The sequence below is a fragment of the Colias philodice genome, chromosome 9 (assembly GCF_061535455.1).
Source record: "Colias philodice isolate Cphi_HAF_F1 chromosome 9, ilColPhil1 Martin Lab GWU primary, whole genome shotgun sequence".
NCBI lineage: Eukaryota > Metazoa > Arthropoda > Insecta > Lepidoptera > Pieridae > Colias > Colias philodice.
The window spans coordinates 5779616-5806412 of NC_143094.1; the positions used below are offsets into that span (position 1 = coordinate 5779616).

General features: G+C 34.0%; 1 protein-coding gene across 2 annotated transcripts in view; it reads right to left on the reverse strand.

Moving 5' to 3' along the window:
* dtn (transmembrane protein 132C dtn) overlaps positions 1 to 26797 on the reverse strand; it is a 57198-nt gene that overhangs the window by 12036 nt on the left and 18365 nt on the right. For both annotated transcript variants that reach the window (XM_089699103.1, XM_089699104.1), the window contains exons 2-4: positions 6082 to 6913; positions 4169 to 4315; positions 2400 to 2667 (exon numbers count right to left, since the gene is read on the reverse strand). In XM_089699103.1, coding sequence (XP_089555229.1) covers positions 2400 to 2667; positions 4169 to 4315; positions 6082 to 6913 — 1247 coding nt within the window. The remainder of the gene's footprint in view (positions 1 to 2399; positions 2668 to 4168; positions 4316 to 6081; positions 6914 to 26797) is intronic.

Here is a 26797-nt window from a genome sequence, read left to right on the forward strand (position 1 = left end):
CGAAATTCCCTTGATGTTTTTATAAATAGAATTAGACAAAGCAAATCCATTAGGAATAATTAATAAATATGAAAATTTAATCCTTTGAGGGAATCTAGAAGTATAAGAAGAATACCCGATGTCCCTACAGGACGGGCGTGTCGAAAATTCATAAAAGATGAAAATTTAACAAAATTTTATAACTGATGCTGAAAGTAAATAATGGAGAGATATAGTATTGGTTAATTTAAGGTAAATTAAAAACACTAAATTATAAAGAAATTGCACAACAGTTGTTAAAAAACTTCATTATTTTATGAGCAAATACGAACATAAAGCTAAACTTCCCCCACAGTCTCCTGGATAGATGTCCAGTAAATCTGCGAAATTTCTGTGAGAAACAGGAAGAACGCATCGAAAAAGAAGTAAAAATTATAGAATAAAGGTATCAGGGTATATGGGACCGTCACATGATGGCAGATTACTGATGGTCCATTACAAAACTTTTGTCCCAAAATTAACTAAGAAGAGAAGCTTATACAATCTATTTCCTTGTACTATTTCATAAGTTTACATGATTTTTCTCTATTTTTATATCCATTTGAATTAATTAAATATTAAAACAAAACAATAAGTAAAACTTTGTAATAAATAAATGATGTTAAAAAAATATAGTACCTTCTATTTCATGCTGCGTTTTAGTCTAATAAGAAAATTAGGATTAAAAAAAAACTAGAGCCAATCTACCAAAACCATTAATAGTTTTATATATAATTTGCATTAAATTATTCGAAACCACTTTCACATCCAGGGCAACAAAATCATTGTTGACACGATATTCATACTACATTTTACTTTTGATTGATTGAATTTAAAGCTTGGGAACTTACTTGGGAAATTTAGATTCATTTCAACGTTAATCCTCGAAGATTTTGTATTTTTAAATTTAACATAATATACACGAGTAAATTGAAGCAAAGAACATAATATGATAATAGAAAATAATTGTCACGACAATAATATAAACCACATTTAAGTGTCGGCATTTATGTACCCTAATTAATTTGAAAGATAACGGCTCACAATAACTTCTATATATGTTGCGGCAATAAAATGATATCATACTAATTGAGAGCACGCACTTACAGTTAGTTCAATTGTCGATTCATTTGTATCGGCTACGACTGTTTTAATTATCTGTTAGGTATATTCCATCACGAAATGAGTTTTGTCCATCAATGAAACCGCATGGCCGCTGATTGCCCGAAGGGAAACTTAATAACTGACGCTAATAACTTTAGAGAAATATTTCACTGATAGAAGTGTTTTCAATTTACGAGCCACACAAGAAGATTATTATAATAGCTTCATTTTATAGTCCGTGTCCACTAAGCGGGTAAATTTAATTATAAGGAAATGGATCGAACGGTAAACGTTGTGTTTTTTTTACACATTATATACTATACCTACCTGTTAAACGTTACACCTAGTAAATACTTAGAGGTTTAAATTATACTATGTTTTTTTTTATAATTTAAACTATTATTTATTTCAACATATTATATTATGTATGTTGTCTAAAAATAGTTTAGTTTAGTTTTACCACAGGTTCTACATTCATAAAATATCAATGTGTTGAGGTTTGTAATTTAAAACCATCTAGGCGGATAGGTAAAAGGTACATAAAATAATACGGTACGTACTTGACTTGTTTCATTTGATACTTATTGATTTAATTTTAGCAATCTAGGTTAATACTCGATAGTGATCTTATCGTGTAACAGTAATAATACTAAAAAGCCAAGGTGAGTGTTTAAGTAATATATTATCTCTCAATACGATACCATTATAACCCAATTAGTTGGTAATCCTCAGTCAATCTAAGAACCTTTGAGAGTCAATAAAGATATCGTTATTGCGTTAATACCTTAAAAAGTGCTCTTCGTTCCCCTGATCCATTAATTATTGAGGATGAAACTACTTAATTTATCTTTACTATCGGTGTCTTAATAAATTGTGAATTTCGTGCGGCAGACTCGATCGAGGTAGTCGTAAAATTAAGTGAATTATAATAGCATGATAATCAGCTTAAACATTATCGTAGCTCATTGGAAACTTTATAACCGTTTAATGAGTTTAATCAGAAGTAACGAACTATGGTACCTATTTTACTATTTTGTAATAATGATTTCAGTAACTATGCAAAGATTACTATCATGTACTCAAAATTAAGTTATCCACTTATAAAAACACCATAGGTTCTGTTTTCACTAATGATTTGTACTATTATATATTATTATCTACTATTATACGTTTAAAATTTTATTCGAAACTTAAAGTTTACATTTTAACTCATCACAATCTTTATAAATAACAAGATTCATTTTTTAACCGTAAATGACATGTACTAAAATACATACCTTAGAAATCGGCAGGACAGCTTGAATATCATCCTTTTCAATATCCAGTCGAGTATTCACTCGATGTTCATGAGGAGTCTCTTCGGTAGTGGAAGTGCCACTTGGTGTGGACGATACTCTTGCTGACCAGCTGATACGAGCTGTACCACGACCTGATTCTCCCTCTGAACCCTCAGCGTCACCTTCTCCTTCAGCGCCCACTTCCACTAACCATGTTAGAACTTCTTCCCATCCCGGACCTCCCGCACCACTAGTGTCTTCTTCGTCCCTGTATGGAATTAGTAACTATTCAATATTTGAAAGGATTGCTGGAATTAATTTGTGGTATTGATTTTAGATATGCAATCTGATTTAGGATTATGAATGTCAAGGTAACGTATTTCTGTTAGATGATATCTGAGATAGAGTTAGAATGACATATCTATAACTATAGCAATTAATCTCATTATCGTTTTAAGTGCAATTTATACCAAGCCATCCACTAACATAATATGTAGGTATGTATAAATAATAATTAGATTTATCATTGTAAACAGGGACTTTTCTTACTTTGAACTTAACATTTAGTTTGTTTTAATTGTATGTGCAAAACGTTAAACTCCATTTTAAATAGGCACTGTGCCAATAAACCCTGCCAAGAACGACGTGTTCATTGCAAATGTTAAACTAGTGAAAAATTAACAATGTATTTAGATGAATGTTTAAACAATGACTGTATATGATTCAAAACAACATCTGACAATTTTATTTAAAGTTAATCAAAAAATTGATTAAATTCATCTAGTAAGGGCCGATTTTTCAATGCTTGGTTAAAACTTATCTGTCCAATAAAGTATTACACGATAATATTAAAATGTCACGTAAACTGTCAAGTACGGATAATTAGAATCCGTTTTTAAAATGGTAGTTTTATACATTATTCGACGAATAAGTTTTAACCAAGGTTTGAAAAATCAGCCCTAAAAAATATAAATAAAATGAGTTGTTCGTTAAAATGACGAACAAGAAAAATAGGCTGTCTAAAATAACGTATTATTAGAAGCCGCATTTAAATTTTACTATCAAGTGAACAAAAGGTTTTCTCTTTAATGTATCCTCGGGGAAATTTACCGAGATCTGCCTAACTTTGTACTTTATTTAAACTTTATGAAGATAAAACTTATTTTCTCAAATTGCTTTTCTTCAATTGGAATGCGTTTCGTTTACTTTATGAAATTGTATCTGCTAGATACTATTACATTTTTATATCGAAGTAAGATCATTCGTATTAGGATTGAATATTATTCAAATGTTTCGTTTTGACAAAAATGTATATTCTCGTATAGGGCTGAAAATACATAATTTCGTGTTCAAATTACCCATACGAAATTATTTCAACTGTTTACTTTAATTTAAAATTATACGAAAATACGAAACTATTTCAACCCTTTTCGAATTTATTTCAACTGTTAACTTTAACTGAGTCACTTTTCTAGCAACTAACTAAAATTAGTTGCATTAGGTATCTAAATTCTCAAAGCTCAAAATAGGGCATACAGTTTAATTTTTCAATTAGGTAGATAATAATATATTAGGTGTCCGGTTAAAGCAGACATTTTAATAATTTTAAGATAATATTTACTCTATAAAAAATCGATATTCGATTACCTAATAAAAATATAGACTTTACATTTTTGTGAAAAAGTTTGAGCATATGTTGAAGAACATTTAAAGCATTAAATTATCTTTTATGAGGAATATTTCAGTACGTTTATTAAAGAAACACTTACAGTTCTAGCCCACTATCGTCTCGAAGTGGTTGCTCAAGTCGGGTAGCTGTCACAGTAGCGCTCCTAGGCTTCACCTCCGCGGTCACCGCCCAGTGAGAGTTCGCCGCAGTCACACTCACCAACCTCAAACCAGATTTCACTTTCATCCTGCCAAAACAATCGTTTATTTTTCAATTTCACTTTTCATTAAAACAGTGGAAATGTTTTTTAATCCTCAATATTTGAGAAACAATAACAACGGCGTTCTCGCTTTGTTTAAATTCAGTGATTTTTTTCAGGCATTTCATTGTTTTGCATATTTGTTTCTATCCATAGGCAATCAAATAAACTCAATCAGCGCGAACAAATAACAATTATATCTTTTAACGTATTTACAAAGGAGGAATTTATGTAAACAATGAACGTGTATCCTAGCTTTAGTACTATAATTTCTCTCGCAAATCCGTACACCATTACTGTTCTAAGTCACGTTCTTTATGATTAAAGATAAACAAAGGAAGGAATTTATTCAATTAGTGACTTGCAAATTTACTAAGATAGCAAGTAAGTAAAAGTCAGCTCGTAAAGTCAACAAAATGTTCGAACCGGGTCGAACGATCGGGAAGGAAAAAATCTGAAATTGTAATTCATTAAACAAAGCTAGATTGAATAGTTAATTATTTAAATTGCGATGTTCTTCCTTCCAACCTTTATTTTTTGCTTTTCGCCTTTGATGAAAGACTTTTTCCAATTACCTGGTTTGTAGATATTTAAATAATTGTTCTACAATGTTTTTTCTTTATAATAGAAAAAAACTTTCACTTTTTTATATTAAAATGACAAAAAATATCGAGAATTTAAAATGTCGCGTTGACCTGATTCTGAATGAAAAGTCAAGCACTGCTTAAAAGCTCTTCATTAACGTAGTTCTAATATCGAGTTGTTCTGGCTCAGGCTCAAGCAATAAACCTAGTTGTTAATTTTTCAAACTCAATGAAGACATGTAACTTAATACTTATAACAAATATCAAGAGCGATATTAGGAAGCTGTTACAAAATTGCCTTAAGTAAAAAATAATAATATAGAAAGCTATTTATTCCTTACACAATACACATTCATATATGTAACTTTACAAATATTTTAGTACTAACATAATAAGTAAACTCTTCTATATGTGGTTATTTTACAGAGTGCGTGGGACGTAGTTGATGTCAACTCAAAGAGATTTTATGGTGACAGCAATTTGCACGTCAATGTCAGGACTTAAGAGCTCTCTAAAGGCTCTTTACTATACGACCGTTATAACTCGGTAGCGCTGATTGGTATTGATTTTACTTGAAGTAAGTAAACAAGGATATGGAAATATTTCGTCTCGTGTCTCATTTGATGCGAATTGAAATTTGAAAATAAATACATTAAATATGAATCAGATCGATCATAAAAATTAATTAAAATAAGGTTATAATTATTATTCATGTGTTATTAACAATTGAACAGAATATTCTTTGGTGAATGTGCCGAGGAGTTACATAACTTGATACCGGCATCACCTTTTCACCATCGAACAACCAGACGCCGAGCAGATTTCCATCCTTATGTTGTAGACATCCCTAAAATTCGCACAAAGCGATTCACGTCATCATTTCTCTTGCGAACATCTAAGGACTGGAACTCTCTACCGAATACAGTTTTTCCACCTTCTTACAATCTATCCAAATTTAAAGCAAATGTGAATAGGCATCTTCTAGGTAAACATGTTCCAACTTAGGACGCGTTGTCACTTACCATCAGGTGAAACAGCGGCCAAATGTTTACCTATTCATGAATAAAAAAATAAAAAAAAAATTGATTAACAGTACCTAAGCTAGTAAGTTAACATTTTAACTGTAATTAATTAGATATTTAAAATATTGATATTTAGAACAATACTAACCTGATTACTACATGTCCGATAGAATGGCTCGCATCTCGGCGCACCACAAAAGGAATGTGCAAACGAAAATGAGGATATAACGGTGCGCGTGGCAAAAGGAGTGCTGTGTCGCCTGCCCGAGCCTCTCTGTACCCAGCACGTGCGCCGGCCAGCGTCACAGTTCCCAAGGGCCAAGCGGGTTGAACTGACACTTTTCCACATACTCCTTCTCCAGTTTCACCACTATTAGCTTCTGCTGCACTATAAGCTAATTTAAGCGCTCGTGGAGGCCTTTTCCCCTTGCCGTCAGCGGGCCACCAAGCTGCAGGCACAGTCAACTCTGCAAGACATGCACCTTCTTCTCCTTCCGGGCCACATGTTGCGGTTAACACTTTTGATCCTAAGCTTGCATGTAGTGTTATGCACACTCTGCGAAGTCGTGAAGCAGCTCTACGCGCACCTCCTTCACCACCAGTGTGGAATAAAACCCGCAGAACAGGAGCATCGCGTGGTAATTCTCTGAATACAAGGTGGGCGGATACGTCGAGCCTATGAGCAGTCGCGTCTTGTAACTCAAGTAATGTTGCGTTCCTTCGAGGTGGTTCTAACGGATCAGGTACGGCATATCGAGCCGGCACTGTCTGTTTTGTTGAAAAAGGCCCGTAAGTCGCTCTAACTGACGCCGGAGCTGAACCTTGCAGTACCGTGAAACGATCTAGAGAAAGAAGGGCACCAGGTAGAGCGGTACCCATCGGCTCCGGTGGAGGTCCAGCTCCATTCCATCTCGCCGTGTGTTTGAGAAAAAATCCACTGTCTTTATTCTCGAAGTGGACTTCTACCGCTACCACGGAACCTGTGAACAAACAATGTAAGTGAATGCAACAATAAAATAACATTGTCATCACTAGTAAATACCGTGACATACGTAAATGCACACTTTTATTTTTTTGGTTGACAAGAGATAAAAGAACGCTTTAAATGTTGGCGAGCTTCCAACTGCAATCGTGTAATGCAGTGAGATATTTTGTGTTGTGCCTCAGTGTTTACAAACAATTGAATGTATTATTAGGTTTTGTTTTAATTTATGAAGGCTGTTGGAATCTAGTACAAGAAATAACAATATAATGAATTATGAATGTTTAGTATTAATTTATTCTAGCCCTAAATAATAACATTTAGCGAACGGTAATGTAAATTTATGATTAGCATTCAGCAATAATTAAAGACTCATTAATATTAAAACCGGGTCTGAATTGAATGAATAATAGAATACAATTTCTTTGACGAATGCATCGTCAGGCGTCGCATCGTCAGTCGTCTCACTGATTGCGGGGATTTGTGTCACATTCTCCGATTGGAACGTGTCTCTACGCTCTTCATTAAGTTAATTTTGCATTTGCAAAATGATTTACAGGAATACATTCATAGCATGATTCCGTATAAATTTTTAATTAAACCTGAAAGTAAATAGTTATGTTCAACGAATTTTATTCACAACTTTACTCTGATTACAGTATGTACATAATTAAGTTTGCTTACAATTAAATCAATCGTGAAAACTGCATGTATTAACCTTATAACGCAGGTACACGAGTATATTTATGTTCCATGTTTTTAATTTAATATGTATCTAACTTTAAGAAAATTCAAAAGTCACAACTTATCACCACTTATTAACACATGTTCACAAAGAATCGCCATTCGTCTTCTAAAGTAGCAATAAAAGTAATTCCAACTTCAAACACTTATTAAAACAATGTTATATGATAATAGTGGTTTCCTTGAGCACGGGAGGGCTTCATTTGCAACGGAATGACTCTTCAGAACACGCGCCGTAGAGCTCTCACCGTCGCGAGGATAGAGCACGTATAATAAAAAGCTTTAGCACGTGACGCGCTTAGAACAAAGAATAGCTGGCTTTCAATCCCGCTAAGATATGATACTCTTTATTGCATTTTGAGAAATATTTCCCTACGATATCAGTACATACGTGTTCTAATTTTCCGTATGTTATTGTATTAGGTTCTGGCACGTTCTGGCGCGTAAATTTGAAAATGGAATTGACGTTTTTTAATCATCGATGACACAATGACGAAATATTTATGAGGAATCATTTTAATTTTAATTAATAACATTGTAAATGTAGTATTAAAGAATTTTATATGATTTTAGTACCAATGATTGTATAGATAATTCGGTTTCATATTCAAACATTCAGGGCACATAATGTACAGACAAATAATAAATGAGGCAGATGTACTGACAGCTAATTTCTGAAATAGATGAGGTCATACTGTCATCATAATACGAAGCCGTAATAAATGAGCTAATATTTGTACGATAATGGAATCTTCCGTCGCTGTACAGCTTTAACGTAATTAACAACCTTTGAAAGCTTTGTAATATACTATTTTAATTTGTGTTTTACTAGCAAAAGCACATATTTATAAATTCATTTGTAAACATAATTGTCTTATGACAATGTATGATATAAATGGTAAAACAATTCTTGTTAACACTAAACTCCGTCCCGCTATCGTTATTTTAATTTGAGAACCCTCGAAAGTCGAGTTGATTAAAATAAAATTGGATCAGGCTATTGAAAAATATTTAACTGAATAGGATTTCTTGTTTTTTATTTATATTGGATCAATTATGATAATATCTTCCAGTCTGAAATTAATCTTAATCTTAATCTTAATATCTTAATACTATTATAAAGGCGAAAGTTTGTATGGATGTATGGATGTTTGTTACTCTTTCACGTAAAAACTACTGAACCGATTACAATGAAATTTAGCACACATATAGAGGGTAACTTGGATTAACACATAGGATAGGTTTTATCCCGGAAATCCCACGGGAACGGGAACTATGCGGGTTTTCCTTTGAAAACGCGGGCGAAGCCGCGGGCGGAAATCTAGTAACTAATATTAACCCATTGAGCCCCAAGCGGCCCGATCGGTCCCAGACACAATAGATTTTCTATTGTGTCCGAGGTTCCGGGGCCTGAGTTATTTATTCCACATGCTCACAATTTTGCAGAATATCGATAGCAAAACAAACGTTGTGAACGTTGTCTGGCAAGTTATAAAGTTCGACTTTTTTATGCATGAAAAACCTAAAACTGAAGGAGAATGTCTCAGTGCCCTTCAAAGGTCAGTCCAATAAAGACGCATATCGCGCAGCGGTCACGCCTGCTTTATCTTGGATTAGGCTGGAACTTACCTATAGTATATTATATTATCTGTGCAGTTACGATCATGCTTTGTGCCTCACCCTAACGCCTATCGCCCTCTACGCTCCAATCGATCGGAAAAACTAAAGCCTTCCCGAATGTTCTCTTTTTACGACAACAGCAAAAGCAATTAAAACTGCGAACCGGGAATTTAACGAAGTGCGAATACTTTGTCGTAATAAAAATCTGCGGTTCTTGTAATTTGAGAATTGTTTTTCAAAAAATACTTACCTTACGTTATTAATACCTATTTTCTGTGTTCATTTTGACGTCTTCATTTTAAAAGCTTTTTTGTTTGCTTAGATACCTACTACGACTATTTCTCATTATGAAATAAATGTCATTTTAAACACTATTAACACAACACGGCTTTTCATATAATAAATGTACTTCTTATTCATAATAATTCAGATACCATTACAATGATCACACTTGAAAACTACGCATTTTCACTTAATCGTTAACGGTCTAATGTAGGTACAATTTGAATGTTTCTTTGTAAAATACTGATATATTTCAACAAATAAATAATATTTCGAAATGTTATTCAAATTATAATTTCAGGATTCGTAATAAAATGTTATAGCTTGAGGCTAACCGTTTTGTTATTATCTCATCTTTTACCCGGAATGTAGCTGTAACAATATTCTTTAAACATAAGCCGATGGAGGTTTTCAAAATTTGTATAAAATAACAATAAACCGAAGAAAATCGAGGTAACAGAACGGCGCATAAAAAATTATGGTTCACCCTTCGTGCATGGCGGGGTGGCTACTAAATAAATTGCTCCGTTTCTTTCAATTTGAATAACGAAAGCCAACATTAGCATATTTATAGTACCACATTCAATTAAATACATTCTGCCGTATTGTCACATTTACAGGAGGTACTGAAACGTTTTTTTTTTTTTTTTTTTTTTTATGTTAATAGCAGGCAAACGAGCAGACGGGTCACCTGATGTTAAGTGAACATCGTCGCCCACTTGCACCCACAATACCAGGGGTATGGCGAGTGTGTTGCCGGCCTTTAAGGTAAGTGTACGCTCTTTTCTTGAAGGTCCCCAAATCGTATCTCATTGGAAACACTGCCCGCGGGAGCAGATTCCAAATTTCCGTAGCACGAGGCAAAAAGCTTCTTTTAAAGCGAACTGTTGTTGATCGCCAGCTGTCCAGATGGTATGGATGGAATTTGAGCTTGTGACGTGCTGTACGGTGGTGGAATTCAGCCGCAGGCAGTGTTCCAAACAGTTCTTCAGAGCACTCCCCATGATAAATGCGGTAGAAGACGCATAATGAGGCGACTTCTCTACGCAGTGCTAAAGAATCAAGCCGATCGGTTAGACTTGGCTCGCCAACGAGGCGCACAGCTCTCCGTTGGATTCGGTCAAATGGAAGGAGATACTGTTGAGGTGCACCGGCCCAGAGATGGGAGCAGTATTCCATATGCGGCCTGACTTGCGCCTTATAAAGGTTAAGGCGATGGCTCGGAGTGAAATACTGCCCCGCTCTACAGAGTACACCTAATTTCTGGGAAGCTAACTTAGCTTTTCCTTCCAGATGACAAGAGAACTGCACATCACTCGTGATTTCGAGACCAAGAATTCCGATACTGGCTGTGGCTTTAAGGGGAGTACTTTGAAAAATGGGAGTCGCGATAAAGGGATTCTTCTTAGCGGTAAATGCGCAGACTTGTGTCTTATTGGGGTTAAATTGGACCAGGTTAATTCGACCCCAATTCGAGACTTCATCTAAGGAAGTTTCGTACGTAATTTGTCTTTTAACGTAATTTAAGGGAGAATAAATGAGAACCATTATAATATTTTCTTTTTTATTCGTAACAGACTCCTGAAAACAGTATTTTTTTGTAATGAGAGCAACATACAGCTTGTTAAGTTTAGTTTATCTAAGTCGTTTATTGTACAATTTAAGTACTAAAATAATTGATTAATATATTTAACAATAAAGCAATCAATTTTAAACAATACACGAATAACAACTTCCACGAGCTATTTGTAAATCTTTGATCCTTTTATGTTATATTTGAAAGAGTGCTCAAATAACAAAACCATTTGTGCATCGTTTACGATTTTGTAAACCTGTTTATGAACGATATTTATTACTGGTTACAGCATAAAGGATTTTTATGTACTCAGGGATTGGCCGAATAACTTACGATTACGGTCAACGCTGTTAAGAATCGATCTCAAACATTAGCTGTCACTGTTACACATACTGTAAGAGAAAGAAACAGGTGAAAAGTCATGTGCTTATATTGACTCGGTTGTATGTTTGAGATAAATTTCTTGGAACCGTGCATTTTCTGAGTCATGCGATAATATTTACAAAGTTATTCGATAAAGCTAACGTTCATTATAATCACAAGAGCTTTTTTTGTTTTAAACGATTATCGCGTAACAAACGCATACTACCATGAATTAAAACGCGTAATATACTGCTATTTTCTTCTCTTATCGAGCAATATCAAACAAGGAAACTTATTTATCGTTTAGCTACAAAGAATCACTCATCAAATATCTTAGGTCAATTACAAATGAAAGCTTTTTCACGGACGATTGTTAAAAATATTTACCTATTTACCTACTTTGTAAATATTGATATTCATTTGGTAGATACTAAAGTTCTAAGTGCAATCTATTCCACTAGTTACTTCATTATCTTAGATATTAAGATTTTGAAAATGTGCCATTAAGTTTTCAAGTCTGAGATCTGTATGCTCGCTGAGGCAGCATTATTTAGGCGAAGATATCTCGAAAATGTCTCCACTCAGCACATCAACCTCTTGAGAATAGTTCAAGAGCACCACTATGAATTTGCTTTACCTTTTACATTTCTCGTGGCTTCTATTTGCATTTGTAATATAGGTACAATTTCAAATCATTGTATAAATTATAATGCAACATTATAGAAATTGCACTAATGTTCAATGGTTTGTTTCCCAAAAGGTATTCTAAATTCATTACTTATAAATATATAAAAAATATAAAGGACAATTTTCATAAACTATTTGTCACTATTTGTAATTTTAACATAGAGATAAACTAAATAGAACATATCCAGAAGTGGTAAAACCAGACATTACAGTTGCAGCTATCATTGAACTATCGATTGCATGGGATTATAAAATGTGTCAAACACGCTGTAAAGTTCTTAAGATAAAATCATTATAATATTATTTACATAAATACGTAATTAAGTATCTACTAATGGGATATCAAATGTTTTATTTATGAGGTCAAGACTAGAGATAAATATCCTGAATAATTAAGGACACTAGAAAGAACAGAGAATCTATGTATGCATAGAAAATATCGCCTGATCCCTGATAGTTTGTCCGATCCATTCCAAGCTAAGTAGATTAGGGTCAATTACAAATGGAAGCCTTTTCACGAACGATTACGCAACGCCGTAACAAACTAATCGGCCCATCAGTTTCCTAGACAGATCACCCTCTTTACAAAGCAGTCTTGTTCACACGTCTGCATATTAATCCGTCTTAGCTCCAACTTGGCACACACATGCATCGACTTTTCACACCTAGGCCCTTAGGTCCAAGTCGTCTAACGGTGCTCTTTATCTGTTGTTTGACGACAAAGATTTACTGTACACCTGTTCGTGTGACGCACTGCAACTCATGTTTGAACTGTTGGGAAAGTTTTTATCACTCGTTGTGAACAAAAGGCTCGGTTGTGTACATTTTTAATTTGGTTTAATTGTTTGGTTTTATGGAAATGAGTCAGACGAAAGCCTCATTAAGTGGGAACGTCTGGAAAATGGTTTGTTTATAATTAGAAAAATATAACTGGCGCTTTTTCCCGTTTCGTTAACGTCTCTATAATAAGTTGTCGCGCCATCTAAATGCAAATACAACTGTGGCCAGAGGCGGCTCGCCCTAAGGAGCGCTGGTGCAGTGAACTCCCAATAAAATCATACTCCTTAATTTCATTATTAATATTAATTATTACTATTTAAAATCAATCGTAATCGTAAAAAACTACTGTCAATACCAATGAATATATCCATCATTCCATCATTCCATACACCTGAATAATACTGTATTATACAGTAACGCGCGAAGCGGAGCGCTCACGATTGCGCTCCAATGAAAAAATATTTAGTACATTTCCTAATACGAAATCCAATAGGAGTGAAAGAGAGGGTTTGCCAGTGCCCTGCGCGCGTGAAACAGAAGATTTTCTATGGAAAAATAGCAAAATTCGGAGCGCCGCTCCCGCAAACGTTGCCGGTTCGTTTTTACCGCCGCGCCTGGGCGCCCGTACACAGGACAGCGATGTTGCCATTCTCTATATTATAAACAAACACTCGACTCTCGAGTCAACTTCAATGCACGCGCGCGAATGCAAATTCGGGAATTTTCTAATTAAAATCATAAGATACGTGTTGAAATAGTCTGTAGTTATCAGTATTACTTGTGAGTGTGAAAATGAACAATTATAATGTGGCGTTCATTAAAAAGTGTGTTAAAACGTTACAAATTCGGCTTAAATTGAAAGCTAAGGGACTGCCACGGCCTGAACTTGACCTTACGCAAAAATGTACGACAAAAACGAAAACATATACCTACGCGTGTGTTTAAATCCGAACAATATTATGTGGTTGTGATGAAAGCAACAAAGTGTTTTATTTCAAGTGAACACCCATAAAATTTTGTCACGAGCCGCCTCTGACTGTGGCACCCCTTGATCTTTGTTTTCATATCCCTTATTTGTTGGGTCGCGGGATAAGGATTTGTAAGGCTTACTTTGGCGTATTGCAGGGTTGTTTTAATGACTCTAGATGAGAAACATTGCATACATTGACTGGAAATGAATATTGAAACGTGAAAAACATTGTAACAAGAAAAGTATTGTAAAATGTATGTACTTTTTGTTACATTTTTATATAAGTGTCGAAATAATTTAAAAAGTTATTAATACAAACTTAAATACAAAGTATAAAACTATGCTTAAAAAAATATCCAGAATTAAGACGGAAGGGATCATTTTAACTTTTCTAAAGATTCCAAAGATAATCCGAAGAACTACGGACTGGAAAATTATTAGAGTCAAAGGTCTCGAGAGAATAAAGCACATTGGTACGGTAGAAAATTCCATTTACACTTTACGTTATTGTAATTTGTTTCAGCTTTTGCTGGCACTGGGCTAGGCTTGGGTAGAAATAAAGCAAGAGTGTGCAAATCACCCGTGAAATTGACTTCAAGTCGACACTGGGGTCGTATTTCGTTTTTAAAATAACTACGATTTTGCCTTGCACATTAAATCGATTTATTTATCACGTAGAAACATTGTAGTAAATGGCGTGATTTACAAAACTTAAAAGCATTTTGACATTGAGTAATTTACTTTAAATTCAATGACCGTGGAAAAAGTTAAAAGGATCCATAATTCATAACTTGGATTCGGGGGTTGGTAAAGATGTCGCAAAGTTTCATATTTTAAGAGCAAACCGCCCCCGAGTGTGCCCGAGCGGCTCGTTTATCATAAATGGTAATTAATTAATTGGAATGATGTTATCATTTTGCGTATGTAAGTTATTCTCATCTATCATATTAATGTTCATAATTTAATACGTTTTACTTACTTTTTTTAAAAAATGTTTCGCTTTAAATATAAAATATCTTATTTAATATACTTACTTATTCACGGAATTTTTATTCATTAAAACCAAAGGGTTCTTTAAATTTATTAATTATATTAAAAATAAACATATATTAAAGCACTCTATTTCTGGCTTTACCTTGCTGTTTATGTAAGCTTCATAGTTTAGTATTAGAACACGATAACATAGACAGCACTCGTAATGCACACAATACCTTTCATAGCCAAATGTCCGTACTGAAAGCTAATAAGCCCGGTACATTCAAAGCGAATACGCATTAATAGCGAACTTGGCTAATGCAGGCAATATTGAGAGCATCACAGTTAAGCGTCGTTCCTCTCGCTGTTAGGTGATTTCCATTTTATTCGTGACACGTCCGGTTATGCAAATAAGGGCCGCATCTAACGTTTGCGAGTTCACACGCCATACCATCCACTGGAGCTATCATGCACGTTTAATCCACCTATCACTATACCCTATCATTACCATTTTCAAACGACTTTGTAGCGAAATGAGCTCCAATCCCGCTGCAACATTTAACCTGTGTAAAAGCGCCATTTCCATTAAGTTGTTTTAGTACAGAATATAAATCATCTTCAGAATTCTCGTTTACTAAAGGGAGTATGTATGTTACATTTGTCCCCAAAAAGCCTAAAGGAGATTTTCAGTATTATCGAATAAAACCAACCCTGTATTACGTTAGCATTTCAATAGCGATGAATAAAAAAAAGTCTTTATATGGATCCTTCGATATAAATATTGCATAACCACATAGCGCTAAACTTAAACCTCCTCTAATGTAAAATCGATCAGGGCAACAGATGTAGAAATACATCTGCGCCATGCCCCAATATAGAATACGAGTGACAAGACATTTTGCCTGTAGCTTATATTTTGTTTATTAAAGTTCCCGGAAAAAGCTTTCACGAATTATGATATTAACCTGAACTTTTAGAATTATTATTTCCAATTGTTCTTCCGCTATTTCGATAATTACAATTTACAAAGTATTCTAACATCACAAATTGTATACAAACATTACATGCCAATTCACAATTCATTCGTAACTAACAGTTAAGTACAATTGGTATTGTTTCCCTAAACCGCAAATTTATCGTACACAATTTGGGTACTAAATAGTGACTTTCAAAACGTAAATGCTATTAATTGGTCCAAAGGCCGGCGCGGCGTCGACAACTCTCAGCATACCCTGTGGAGTACAGAGTCATAGATAATGGATGTGGTTTTACAATAATTATCGACGTAGGTACCGTACCCATTACGTTAACATTCTACACCATTTTACGAGAGAATAAAAATATATTAAGCTACCTTTTTAAGAGTCAATTTTCACTATCATTTTTTAAAATCACCACATTTATCAACTTAAAAATATTATAGCACTAAAAATTTAAAACACGGTTGAAAAATTGTCAACATTTTTCTTGTTAAAAACTCATCGTCTAACACTGAAAATTCTCAGAAACGCTCCAATTAGAATACGATTCAAACACTTCTCAAACAACGGACGCTAGTTTCCAGTCGTCGAAATAAACGAGTTCTCAGGAATATATCTGGGAGAGAAAAGCGTAGTTCCGTTTACGTCGACATCACTAATGCACTCGGCTTAATCAAATTACTGCTCGACTAGAAGTGCAGTCCCGTTCAAAGAGTTACTTATTGAAAATCTTTCGTGATCGGAAATGTATGCAAAGAACTCCGAACTGTGCTTTATGAAGTTTGTAGGGAAACTTCTTGGAAGAATTTCACTTTATTGCGCAGTAAATTTAATCTCATTCTTATACTAATATTATAAGTATTGTATCTAATTTATTAGAACTTTCTTTGTGATGTATTTTACCGTGACTACCTATAGGTAGGTTTACTGCCACCTATAAATTATTTTCATTAAATTTCAAAGAAGGATATATTAATTTATATCCAAATTCAATAAAGTATTAATGGTTTAGACTTTAGCATAATAATAGTTTTAAATATATGAAACATGTAAAAAATAGAAACTTGTCACAGTACAATAGCAGCAGTTCATATCTTATAACGTGTGAACGAGTAAACAGATATAGGTAAAAATACCGGTTTGATTCATTTTCTCGCCAGATTCTGTAATAAATGGATTCCATACCATTTTAAGATATATTGAGAAAGTAGACTTACAATTTACGTAGGTTGTAATGCACATAAATTATCTTATGCATTAACATTATTAAGTTTTAAAAGTATACATTTAATCATCTTAAACGTGTAAAGACGATATATGAAACCAAAGTACGAAACATAATCAATTTCTGTGCAATTCTGGCATGATGAAATTTGAATATTTGCATATTGCCAGATAGGTTCTTGTTCACATAACAATTTTCTCAAATGTATCATCCTGAAAAATCCATAACGTACATACACATTAGACAATGTCAAAGACCATTATCTACTTTCGTAAAAGAAAATTGCAACATAAACTCATCGTATAACGTATTCCGTATAATAGACCGGGAGATACTGACACAAAATTTCGAGTCATTTGTAACAGGATGGCGGTTCTACAGGGGTCTTAGTACGCAATGACAAAAAGAAAAACGATGGTGTGAACGCTGGTACCGGCGGCTTAGTCGCGTGGGCGTTAGTCGAACTCGTCGGAAAAATAGCGAAGTCAAACGATTTGTAACACAAAAATTTTAGAATTTACCGATAGCCCATAAAAAAGAAGTAGGCGGTAGTGTCATGCCATACTTTTCCGGTGTGACTTACAGCCCGCCATACCGACGCGAATGTGTTGATTTAAAAAAAACAATTCAACCATTTGTACCAGGCTAACTTTTGCACAGGTAACCATAGTCGTGCAGCCATTTACGAAAATCACCATGCCATACTTTTCGGACGATTCCAAATGGTCGCCATACCGCCGAAAATCTGCAAATTTTTTTTTCGCCGAACCATTTGTAACACCCTAAATTTTTTTTTCAACAACTCCTGAATGATTATAAATAGAAGTGTGATAATGCCATACCTGTGGGAGGTGGCGAATGTGTATAAGATTTTTTTTTATTGTATGATTTTATTCGTATTTTGAACGATTTGTAACAGTATGGCATTAATCTTTCCTATAAGTTTGAGGTTCAACAAATATAAATACAAAATTTCAAAGATCTAGATGGTAGAAATCTTCACTTCTATAAATTAATAATAAATTTATTTATGAAGTATGGCAGCACTTTTTCCCCCTACTAGAAGTATGGCAAACATAATAATGGTCACATTTTATCAAATACTCTCCAAAAATCCAAATGCAATACTGGTACAAAAAGTTTGGCGAAAAAAAAAAATTTTTGCAGATTTTCGGCGGTATGGCGACCATCTGGAATCGTCCGAAAAGTATGGTATGGTGATTTTCGTAAATGGCTACACGACGATGGTTACCTGTGCAAAAGTTAGCCTGGTACAAATGGTTGAATTGTTTTTTTTTAAATCAACACATTTGCGTCGGTATGGCGGGCTGTAAGTCACACTGGAAAAGTATGGCATGACACTACCGCCTACTTCTTTTTTATGGGCTATCGGTAAATTCTAAAATTTTTGTGTTACAAATCGTTTGACTTTCGCTATTTTTACGACGAGTTCGACTAACGCCCACGCGACTAAGCCGCCGGTACCAGTGTTCACACCATCGTTTTTCTTTTTGTCATTGCGTACTAAGACCCCTGTAGAACCGCCATCCTGTTACAAATGACTCGAAATTTTGTGTCAGTATCTCCCGGTCTATAATCTTATATTCCTTTTAGTAGGCACGTTTTCAAATAAGTTCTTTTTCAGGCTTAAGTAAATAAACCTCTCCAGTAAAGAGTTAAAAGTGGAGCTTTCCTGTGGATTTTCGAGGTGCCGTTCAATTCAGAGAATTTATGTAAATTGCACGTTTGCATTTTTCAACAAACAGTTAATTTTTGCTCTTTTTTAAATTATGAAATTTTAATAACCACGTTTCTACCTTGCTTTGTGGATTTCGTTTGCGTTATAATTAAGGTGATATTATGTTAATTGGCTAAAATAGGTGATATTGAAGAGTGTGATTTCCACTTTATTAGGTAGACCATAAATATTTTTTAATTGGAATTGATTTCAAAAGTATATCCTACCATATGACATATCTACTATATTATGTACGTTTTTATTGAATAATTAAGCTAATTTAATGACATTATGTTATTCCCAACGAAAACGTAATTACTTGCAATTACGCATACCTACCTACAAATAATTTAGAGCTTTTACATTACCTGATTAAACTGTTGAAAATTACTCCAATAATTACTAGTGGCACTAAATTATCTTTATCATTCATTATTACCTAGATAAGTCAGCGTTTAAAAAACCACTATACAATTATCTATTCACAAAGAAGGCCCTGGCTGTGATGCTACTATAAATGTTCCTATTCCACAAGCAACATATTTTATTGATGCTCGTTTATTTTCAAAGGTTACGTACCTGATCTGTCAGCAAGCTCACGAATGCACAGCAGGAGACCCCGATTTTAACAATATACAATTGCATTCGATGAGTTTCGATTAAACTTTATCCCATATTGAACTGAAGGAAGTGAAAGGGCTTTAGGTCTTCTAATAATACAAACAAACTTCATTATAAACTTTAAATATACGTAGATATACGTATGTGGATATTGGAAAAGAGACAAAACAGAAAACAGTCCAATAAAATACAGTAGCAAAGTTCTATACTAAACGGGGACAAACAACGTTCATGTAACATCATGTGGCTCAGCACAGGGTAAGTCCCAAGTCGACAGTTTGATATATTAAGTTGCTTTGTAAGGTGAACGAGCAAACATTCGCAACTAGAGCACCTTCCGATAACATTTTCCCGTTGAGGGGCCACTAAATTACTTTTATCTCCCACGCGCATGCGGCACATTAGTGCTTTTTATCAACTTATTCTCAAAGGTTGCATAAGATCAATTTCTCACGGCACTCTGTACTAAATCAGCTATAAAAAGCACATACACAGAAGTAATTTATGAGAATTTAATTTTGGAGAACGCTAACTTTTTCAGATTTTGGGTTAATCTCAAATTCATTAAATTCTCAAAATTTCGAAAAGGTTCGATATTCGATTTTCTTTCATTTAAGCAAAAAAATGAAATTCATCGGATTCGGTTGAAAATTGAAAGCACAGATTAAAAAGCTGTTACAATCCCTTAAATTCCTGCACCCACATATGTTTTACTGACAAGCTTTTTATGTGCTATTGTGTGCAGTAAGTATTTTCGATGGACAGTATATTATTTTCCGCCATAAAAATATTACAACAACTAACCAAACCATTGTTATTGACGTAACAACTTCGAAATTTACGATAATTGAAGCAGCTTGATGTGCCAGAAAACTTTAACAGTGAGTGTGAATCCAGTTACTAAATTTTGCGGCACGATACAGCACCATATTGCTTGGAACGTTATGACCGGCAAACGACATGTTTGTGAGAGAGTGAAGAAGGCGGCAAGCCGATAAAAAGTCCATTGTCGACACCACGAGGGTTTTGTAAATGACGGGAGGATGTTGCAGGATACGCGATAAAAACTGCGAACACCCTTACTTCGTACATGATGGAGCGTGTGTGCCCGAAACTTGCAGAAACAGGAAAATTGCTTGTCACTATAAAACGTTACATTGTTTCATTTACATATATACTTTACATGTAAGAACAAAGCGTTATAATAAACGCACAATATACGTTCCAAAGAAAGATGTTTTCTTACCGATTGCGAGACAAAGAAATCTCGAATATTTTTTCTTCCATTAAAACAATATCTGTCATGGGAGACAGCCTCGATTTATTTCCTTGTTATTTAACCCCATATGAATGATGTAACGAACGTTGAAATATAGGAGGATATCGAAGAACTGTTGTTTTATGCATCTTCTCACATACCTACTAAATGCATAACATGTTTCACGTATATGCCAGCATAGTAAATTATAGACTTTCATATTGTTAGAGCTATGTTTTTAGCAGGGAAATTTACGAAATAATAAGACAAGTACATATTCATAAATACGGAAATTGGTTGATACAAAGTATTAACTACGTAGGTACTTCTGCTGGAATTAGATAGTGGCAACGAAGATGAAAATATGAAATTCATTACATTATTCTATTCATTACTCCGCCCATACTATCGTCAACTCCAGACTAATATCAGATAAATACTCACATACTCACTAAAACATCAAATACGTCCTTTCAAAACACAAACTCTGTGGTACAAAGTAGGTTAATATAAAATCGGTCAATCTATTGCGTGACTCGACAAATGGTTGGAAACCGAGGAAAGTTTTACAGTCTGTTTTCCTCTTTCCAACTTCAACCCGCCCCAGAACTTTGACATTTCTGTACGTACAACAGTTTTACAATGTTATATTACTTCGTTTTCCGCATCCCTATGTTATTTTATTGGATGTTGTGTCCATTATGCAAATACAAGGCTCGAACACGCATAAAGTCGATCTATTCTTGGTTCCAGGAGAAGCTAATGGAGACCTGATAAAGTAATGAGGACTGGTTTTAGAAATATCGACTTCGACAAGCTATTTTTGTGAGGCTTTCAAGGATTGACTGTAGCTTGGGTTGATTTTTAGTTCACTTTATTAAATGAAGTGTCAGTATAATTGGATTTCTATTTCTGTTATTTCTCGAGGCCTATCTTGCACTTTTCAAATTAGAAAAATGTTTAAAATTTCATATTGTAAATAATAATAGGTTTATATAAAAATATTAGTTAAAAAACAACGGATTCGTTCTACTATCCAATTTTCTGTCTATTTAATTGTATCTTGTAGTGTACTAGGTCTACAAATACAAACACAATGAAATTGGAATACCTACCTCCTAAGGTGGAAGGCATTGTATCGCTTCAATTTCCTAGAATGGCCTAAATCGAAACGTGATCAGTGATAAAAAGATTTGGGTATACGATATAACTGCCCTAACTATAATGTAAAATTATGTAACTATATTTGGTATAGTTTAGATTTAAGCTTATTTCAAAAAATAGATTTTATCTAGATCTTCATATTTGTAGATCAGTTTTGGGGAATACAAGGAACACAAATACAAGCAGAAAGGTCTTAACAAATATTGTTTAATTTAATCGTCAACTTCTGAACTTGACTACAGTACGCCATTAATATGCATACCTATGTTCCTAGAGATAACATAATAAAATAAACTTTATTGAATTGGTTGTTTTACGACGACACTCGGCTCACTATAATAGCCATTGTCACGAAACTGAAATTATTGATTAGAAATACCTAACATGCAATGCTCAGTGAGGATTTTATTTACGTAATACTGGGCGCACACCCCGTTACATTTAAACAAGTAATATTTAAATTAATCATAATAATAAATATACAGAGGGAATATTAGAGGGTTTTTTGTCTATAAAATAAAATAAATATTAGCCGCCGTTATACGTATATGTATATAAAAGTAAAACAGAAACGCTTATATATAATATATAAAAAGTACATTAACTTGCTAAAGAAAATGACAATTGAAGAAAAGCTCAAATAACCTCGAAATTGAGGAAGTTTACGATTCAATCAAAATTTTTGATATCTACGGCAAGACATTAATTTACTCCTGTATATTGCTTTTATGGTGTAATTTTACGAGAATATTTTTAGAAAAAGCTGGAGTTATTTCAGCCTGTTTACGGAAGTTTACGTAGCGTAGGCGGAGGTTTCATTTGAAGATATTGCGCCTGAACGCGAGACTTCTTATATAACTTCCCTGAGGCGGCCAAGATTTGCTGCCTGCGAAATGCAAAGCGAGATGAAAATTGTTCCGCCTTCATTTCTGCAACTTTCTTAGAATGAATACTAAATTAATGAAACAAATATGAACGTATTTTGTTTCATGAGTTTTCTAATAGGGTTAGGTACTTACTTATCAATCTCATGATACCTTTTTATTGAAAGCTTAATTAAGTCTCAAATCTGGCTAGATATAGACGCAAAGTCCAGCTTGAATGTGGGGACAAGTTAGTAGCACACAAAAGGCTAGTCGCCTTTGTGTCGAAATATCGATCAGTGCAACCATACCCAGCTTGCCCTACCTACTATACCTCTACCCTGCGTTGAAAGGATGAAGTTACTTTTGTCAAGAGCACAGGAATATATTGTTAAAATTGTCACTTCGTAAAAAGCAGAACTTCGAAGATCTATATGTGCAGCGTTTCTGTAACATTGCATTTTCGTACACGTCATAACCGCGTAGCGTGAAGCTTCTTTACAGTTTACACATACATTACCCGGCAAGTCTGCTTACATAGATAATCTAAAAGCCTGGCGAAGTCTACTGTGATATCGACGTCGGAACTATTAAAGCTAGAAGCTAGGAGAGAGTATATCGAAAACTCACTGGAAAACTTTAATTAGAAAATGTTTCTCTTCCTCATATATAACTTGGACGATAACGTTCAATTTAATTTCCGAGTTAAGAGTATCGAAATTTCATTTATTTGGACGAGATAAAAATATCAGTGTGACACGCGAAACGAATGGTTTAATACGTTACGCGTGTCATTCATTTAAACCAATACTCATTTTAATAATTCATTATTAGAATGTTTCAGAGTGAAATAAAACGTATTTCTGCACTATCTGCATCCCATTGTTGAATAATTCAGCATACCTAAAATACAATGCTACCAAATGAAAATCCCGAGAGCGTTGCGCGCAAAATACCTAACGGAATGGAAGCATTAGCATTATAGAGCCTAAATAAAATAGAATGTAATTAAATTGCACATTAGAAATAACACTTTTTCAAAAAATATTTACCTACTTAATTTTGAAAGGTTTACATAAAAATGTCACCTGATTCCACGTAACCTACATAAAAAAAAACCGGCCAAGTGCGAGTCGGGCTCGCGCACAAAGGGTTCCGTAGCAGCAAATATAATAAATTACAGTTAAATCAACCTATCTCAAAAACTATAAGAGATACTTTGATCAAACCAAAAATCGTTGAAAGAGTTAATTAGCATGCATCACCTCTATTTTTTTTAGAATTTTATACCCCGTAGTTATAAAAATAGAGGGGGGGGGACATACTTTTTACGACTTTGAGAGCTGATATCTCAAAAACCGTTCACTTTAAGAAAAATGTTTTTTAGAAAACTTTATATCATTTTAAAAGACCTTTCCATTGATACCCCACACGGGTATGTACATCGAAAAAAAAAATTTCATCCCTCAGTTACATGTATGGGGGGCCCCACCCCCAATTCTTTTTTTTACTATTTAGTGTCATATTTTTGTAGCGGTTCATACAACACATATTCCCATCAAATTTCATCACTGTAGTACTTATAGTTTCCGAGTAAATCGGCTGTGACAGACGGACAGACGGACAGACGGACAGACGGACATGACGAAACTATAAGGGTTCCGTTTTTGCCATTTTGGCTACGGAACCCTAAAAATATAGAGCTCATAAGGATTAAGGAATAACAAATAAACCAATTAATCTGACCTCACCAACTATAACATTGCCAGTCCTGAATTTAGTTACTCAATTAAAAGACGCTAACGAGGTGAGCAGTGTTGAAATAAAGAGTAGGTAGGTACGTATATAAAAATAGAAAAATCGATACTTCGTTTCGAATTTTAACTTGTTCCAGAAGTGCACACGGCGTTTCTGAAAATAATTAAAGCTCTCTCTACAAAGTATTAAGTTCTCGGTAGCGTAAAAATAAATCTGAGAGAAGTTTGTTACTTATTAAAATTTCGATATTAAACGATATTCATCGCTCTCGTTTACTTACTAGAAAACTACTCTCATTAATATAAAATAATATCATGTATTATTCAGACCATTATTATTTATTAGGTACTAATAAACGAGCCTTTATTTAAAGGATGTGTGGGTGTGTAACTCAAGCCTTAATTGAGTTACATAACATTTTCTTTTACTTATTCAATTCTGAATGAATTTGTTTTTGCTAACGACGCGTCCTCGTGGATGGTTTCGTTTTGAATACTCAGGGGGAGGGAAGATTTCATCCCTAGGTTTCTACGTATCCTACATACATAGCTATATTTCTTGAACGCCGCACTTCCTGGGCGTTAATTAAGCTTTCAGACATTTTCATCGTTAAATTAAATTCTTAGACAACGTTAAATAAGGCACGTGTAAGGAAAGAGCTATTGTAGCTAAGTAGTAATAATAATTATACTGGGTATATATTATATTCTATAAGATGTGTTCATCCTTTAATGTTGATGTCATTCGGGATATGTTTAAACATAGATAGGCGGCTCTTCTTTACGAAAACCGTTAAAAACGGACTGTTTTGCTATCTAATTCTACGGTCTTGTTCCTTGTGCAGAAAGCGGCTGTGTAATTGATGAAATGAATGCTTATTATGAAAGAAATATTTTAAATGATAACATATTATACACAATATCTATAATAAATACGAATATGAACCGGCATAAAGTTATAACGCCAATGTAAAACTTAAACAAGAACGAGGATCTGAGTTGGAAAGTTTAATTAGAAATGTCTACAAAAATTGACAAGTAACTAACTTCGGAAGTCGAGAAAACTCGCTTTTGAAATTTTCAGATTTAATTTTCAGTTTTTAATTTCATAATTATTATGTATGATATTAAAATTTTTCGTAACGTGTTAATTAATGTGGGACTGAGGGGATTAACAAACGAATGGGAGTATGAACAATTACGGGCTACGCTACAATATCCAATATTTTGGATTTCTTTATGAATTTTATTTTATTTAATTTATGAATAAAAAGCTTAATCAGCTTACAGAATTTAGGTTATTACTCCCAGCACTAATTAAGTAACTTTTTTCTTATCTACTAGGGTTTGATTAAAACATTACGCTATCAGTTATACCAACCAAATACATACTTTTGCATTTTAGTAAACACAAAAACATAAATAAACACGCATAAAAGCGCCGTAATCAAGCTGAAGTAGTTATTGTCCTGTAGGGTGTATTTTCATACGAAAATTAAGCCCTGCGGAGTGAAAGGCAGTAAAGTTTTTGTTAAGGTCATAAGTTCGCGTGAGCGGACACACGTTGCATGCCGATTACGCGATAACTTTTATATTACAAACCGTAACTAGGGGTAGAAGGAAAAATAACACCACTTCGTGAGTGGTCACAACATGCCTCATGTTATTTCTTGTTTCGAAGACAATTCTCTATTAATAACAATATGGAACAGTCAATATATTATGTAAAAGTGGGAGTAGGAGCATTTAAACTCGTGTAGTGATAAACAGCCATTTAAGGTGTAATCTCACATGCACCACCATTGACATGCACGCCTGCACCTCCTCTATTATCATAACTAGCTCGTCTCTGCAATGTTGGGAGTATAAAGTACCATTAAAGCGTACGAGATAGTAACAATGCATAATACACTTTGAATTTTCAACAATACGTAATATAAATTCTAGTTTGGATATGGGAGTATCTTCTTTTGAAGCCGTGAAAAGAGTAGACGTTATCCTGTTATTTATAAGCATAAGCCAATTACCCATGATATTTAATTTGTTATAGTGGTCTTGATAATTTATTTTAATTTCAAAATTTGGTTAAGTTAATTTAATTAGAGTTAGGTAACTAGTCCAATTTATGTTATCTTGAGTAGACTTCAAAAGATAAGTTTAGAACCTTTGTAAATACAATTACGTTGGTAAATACTAAAATGTTTATTAATAAATGATTGACGTACTTATATAAATATAGATAAAAGGATCGAAGAACTTAATTATTTAATTAAATATAG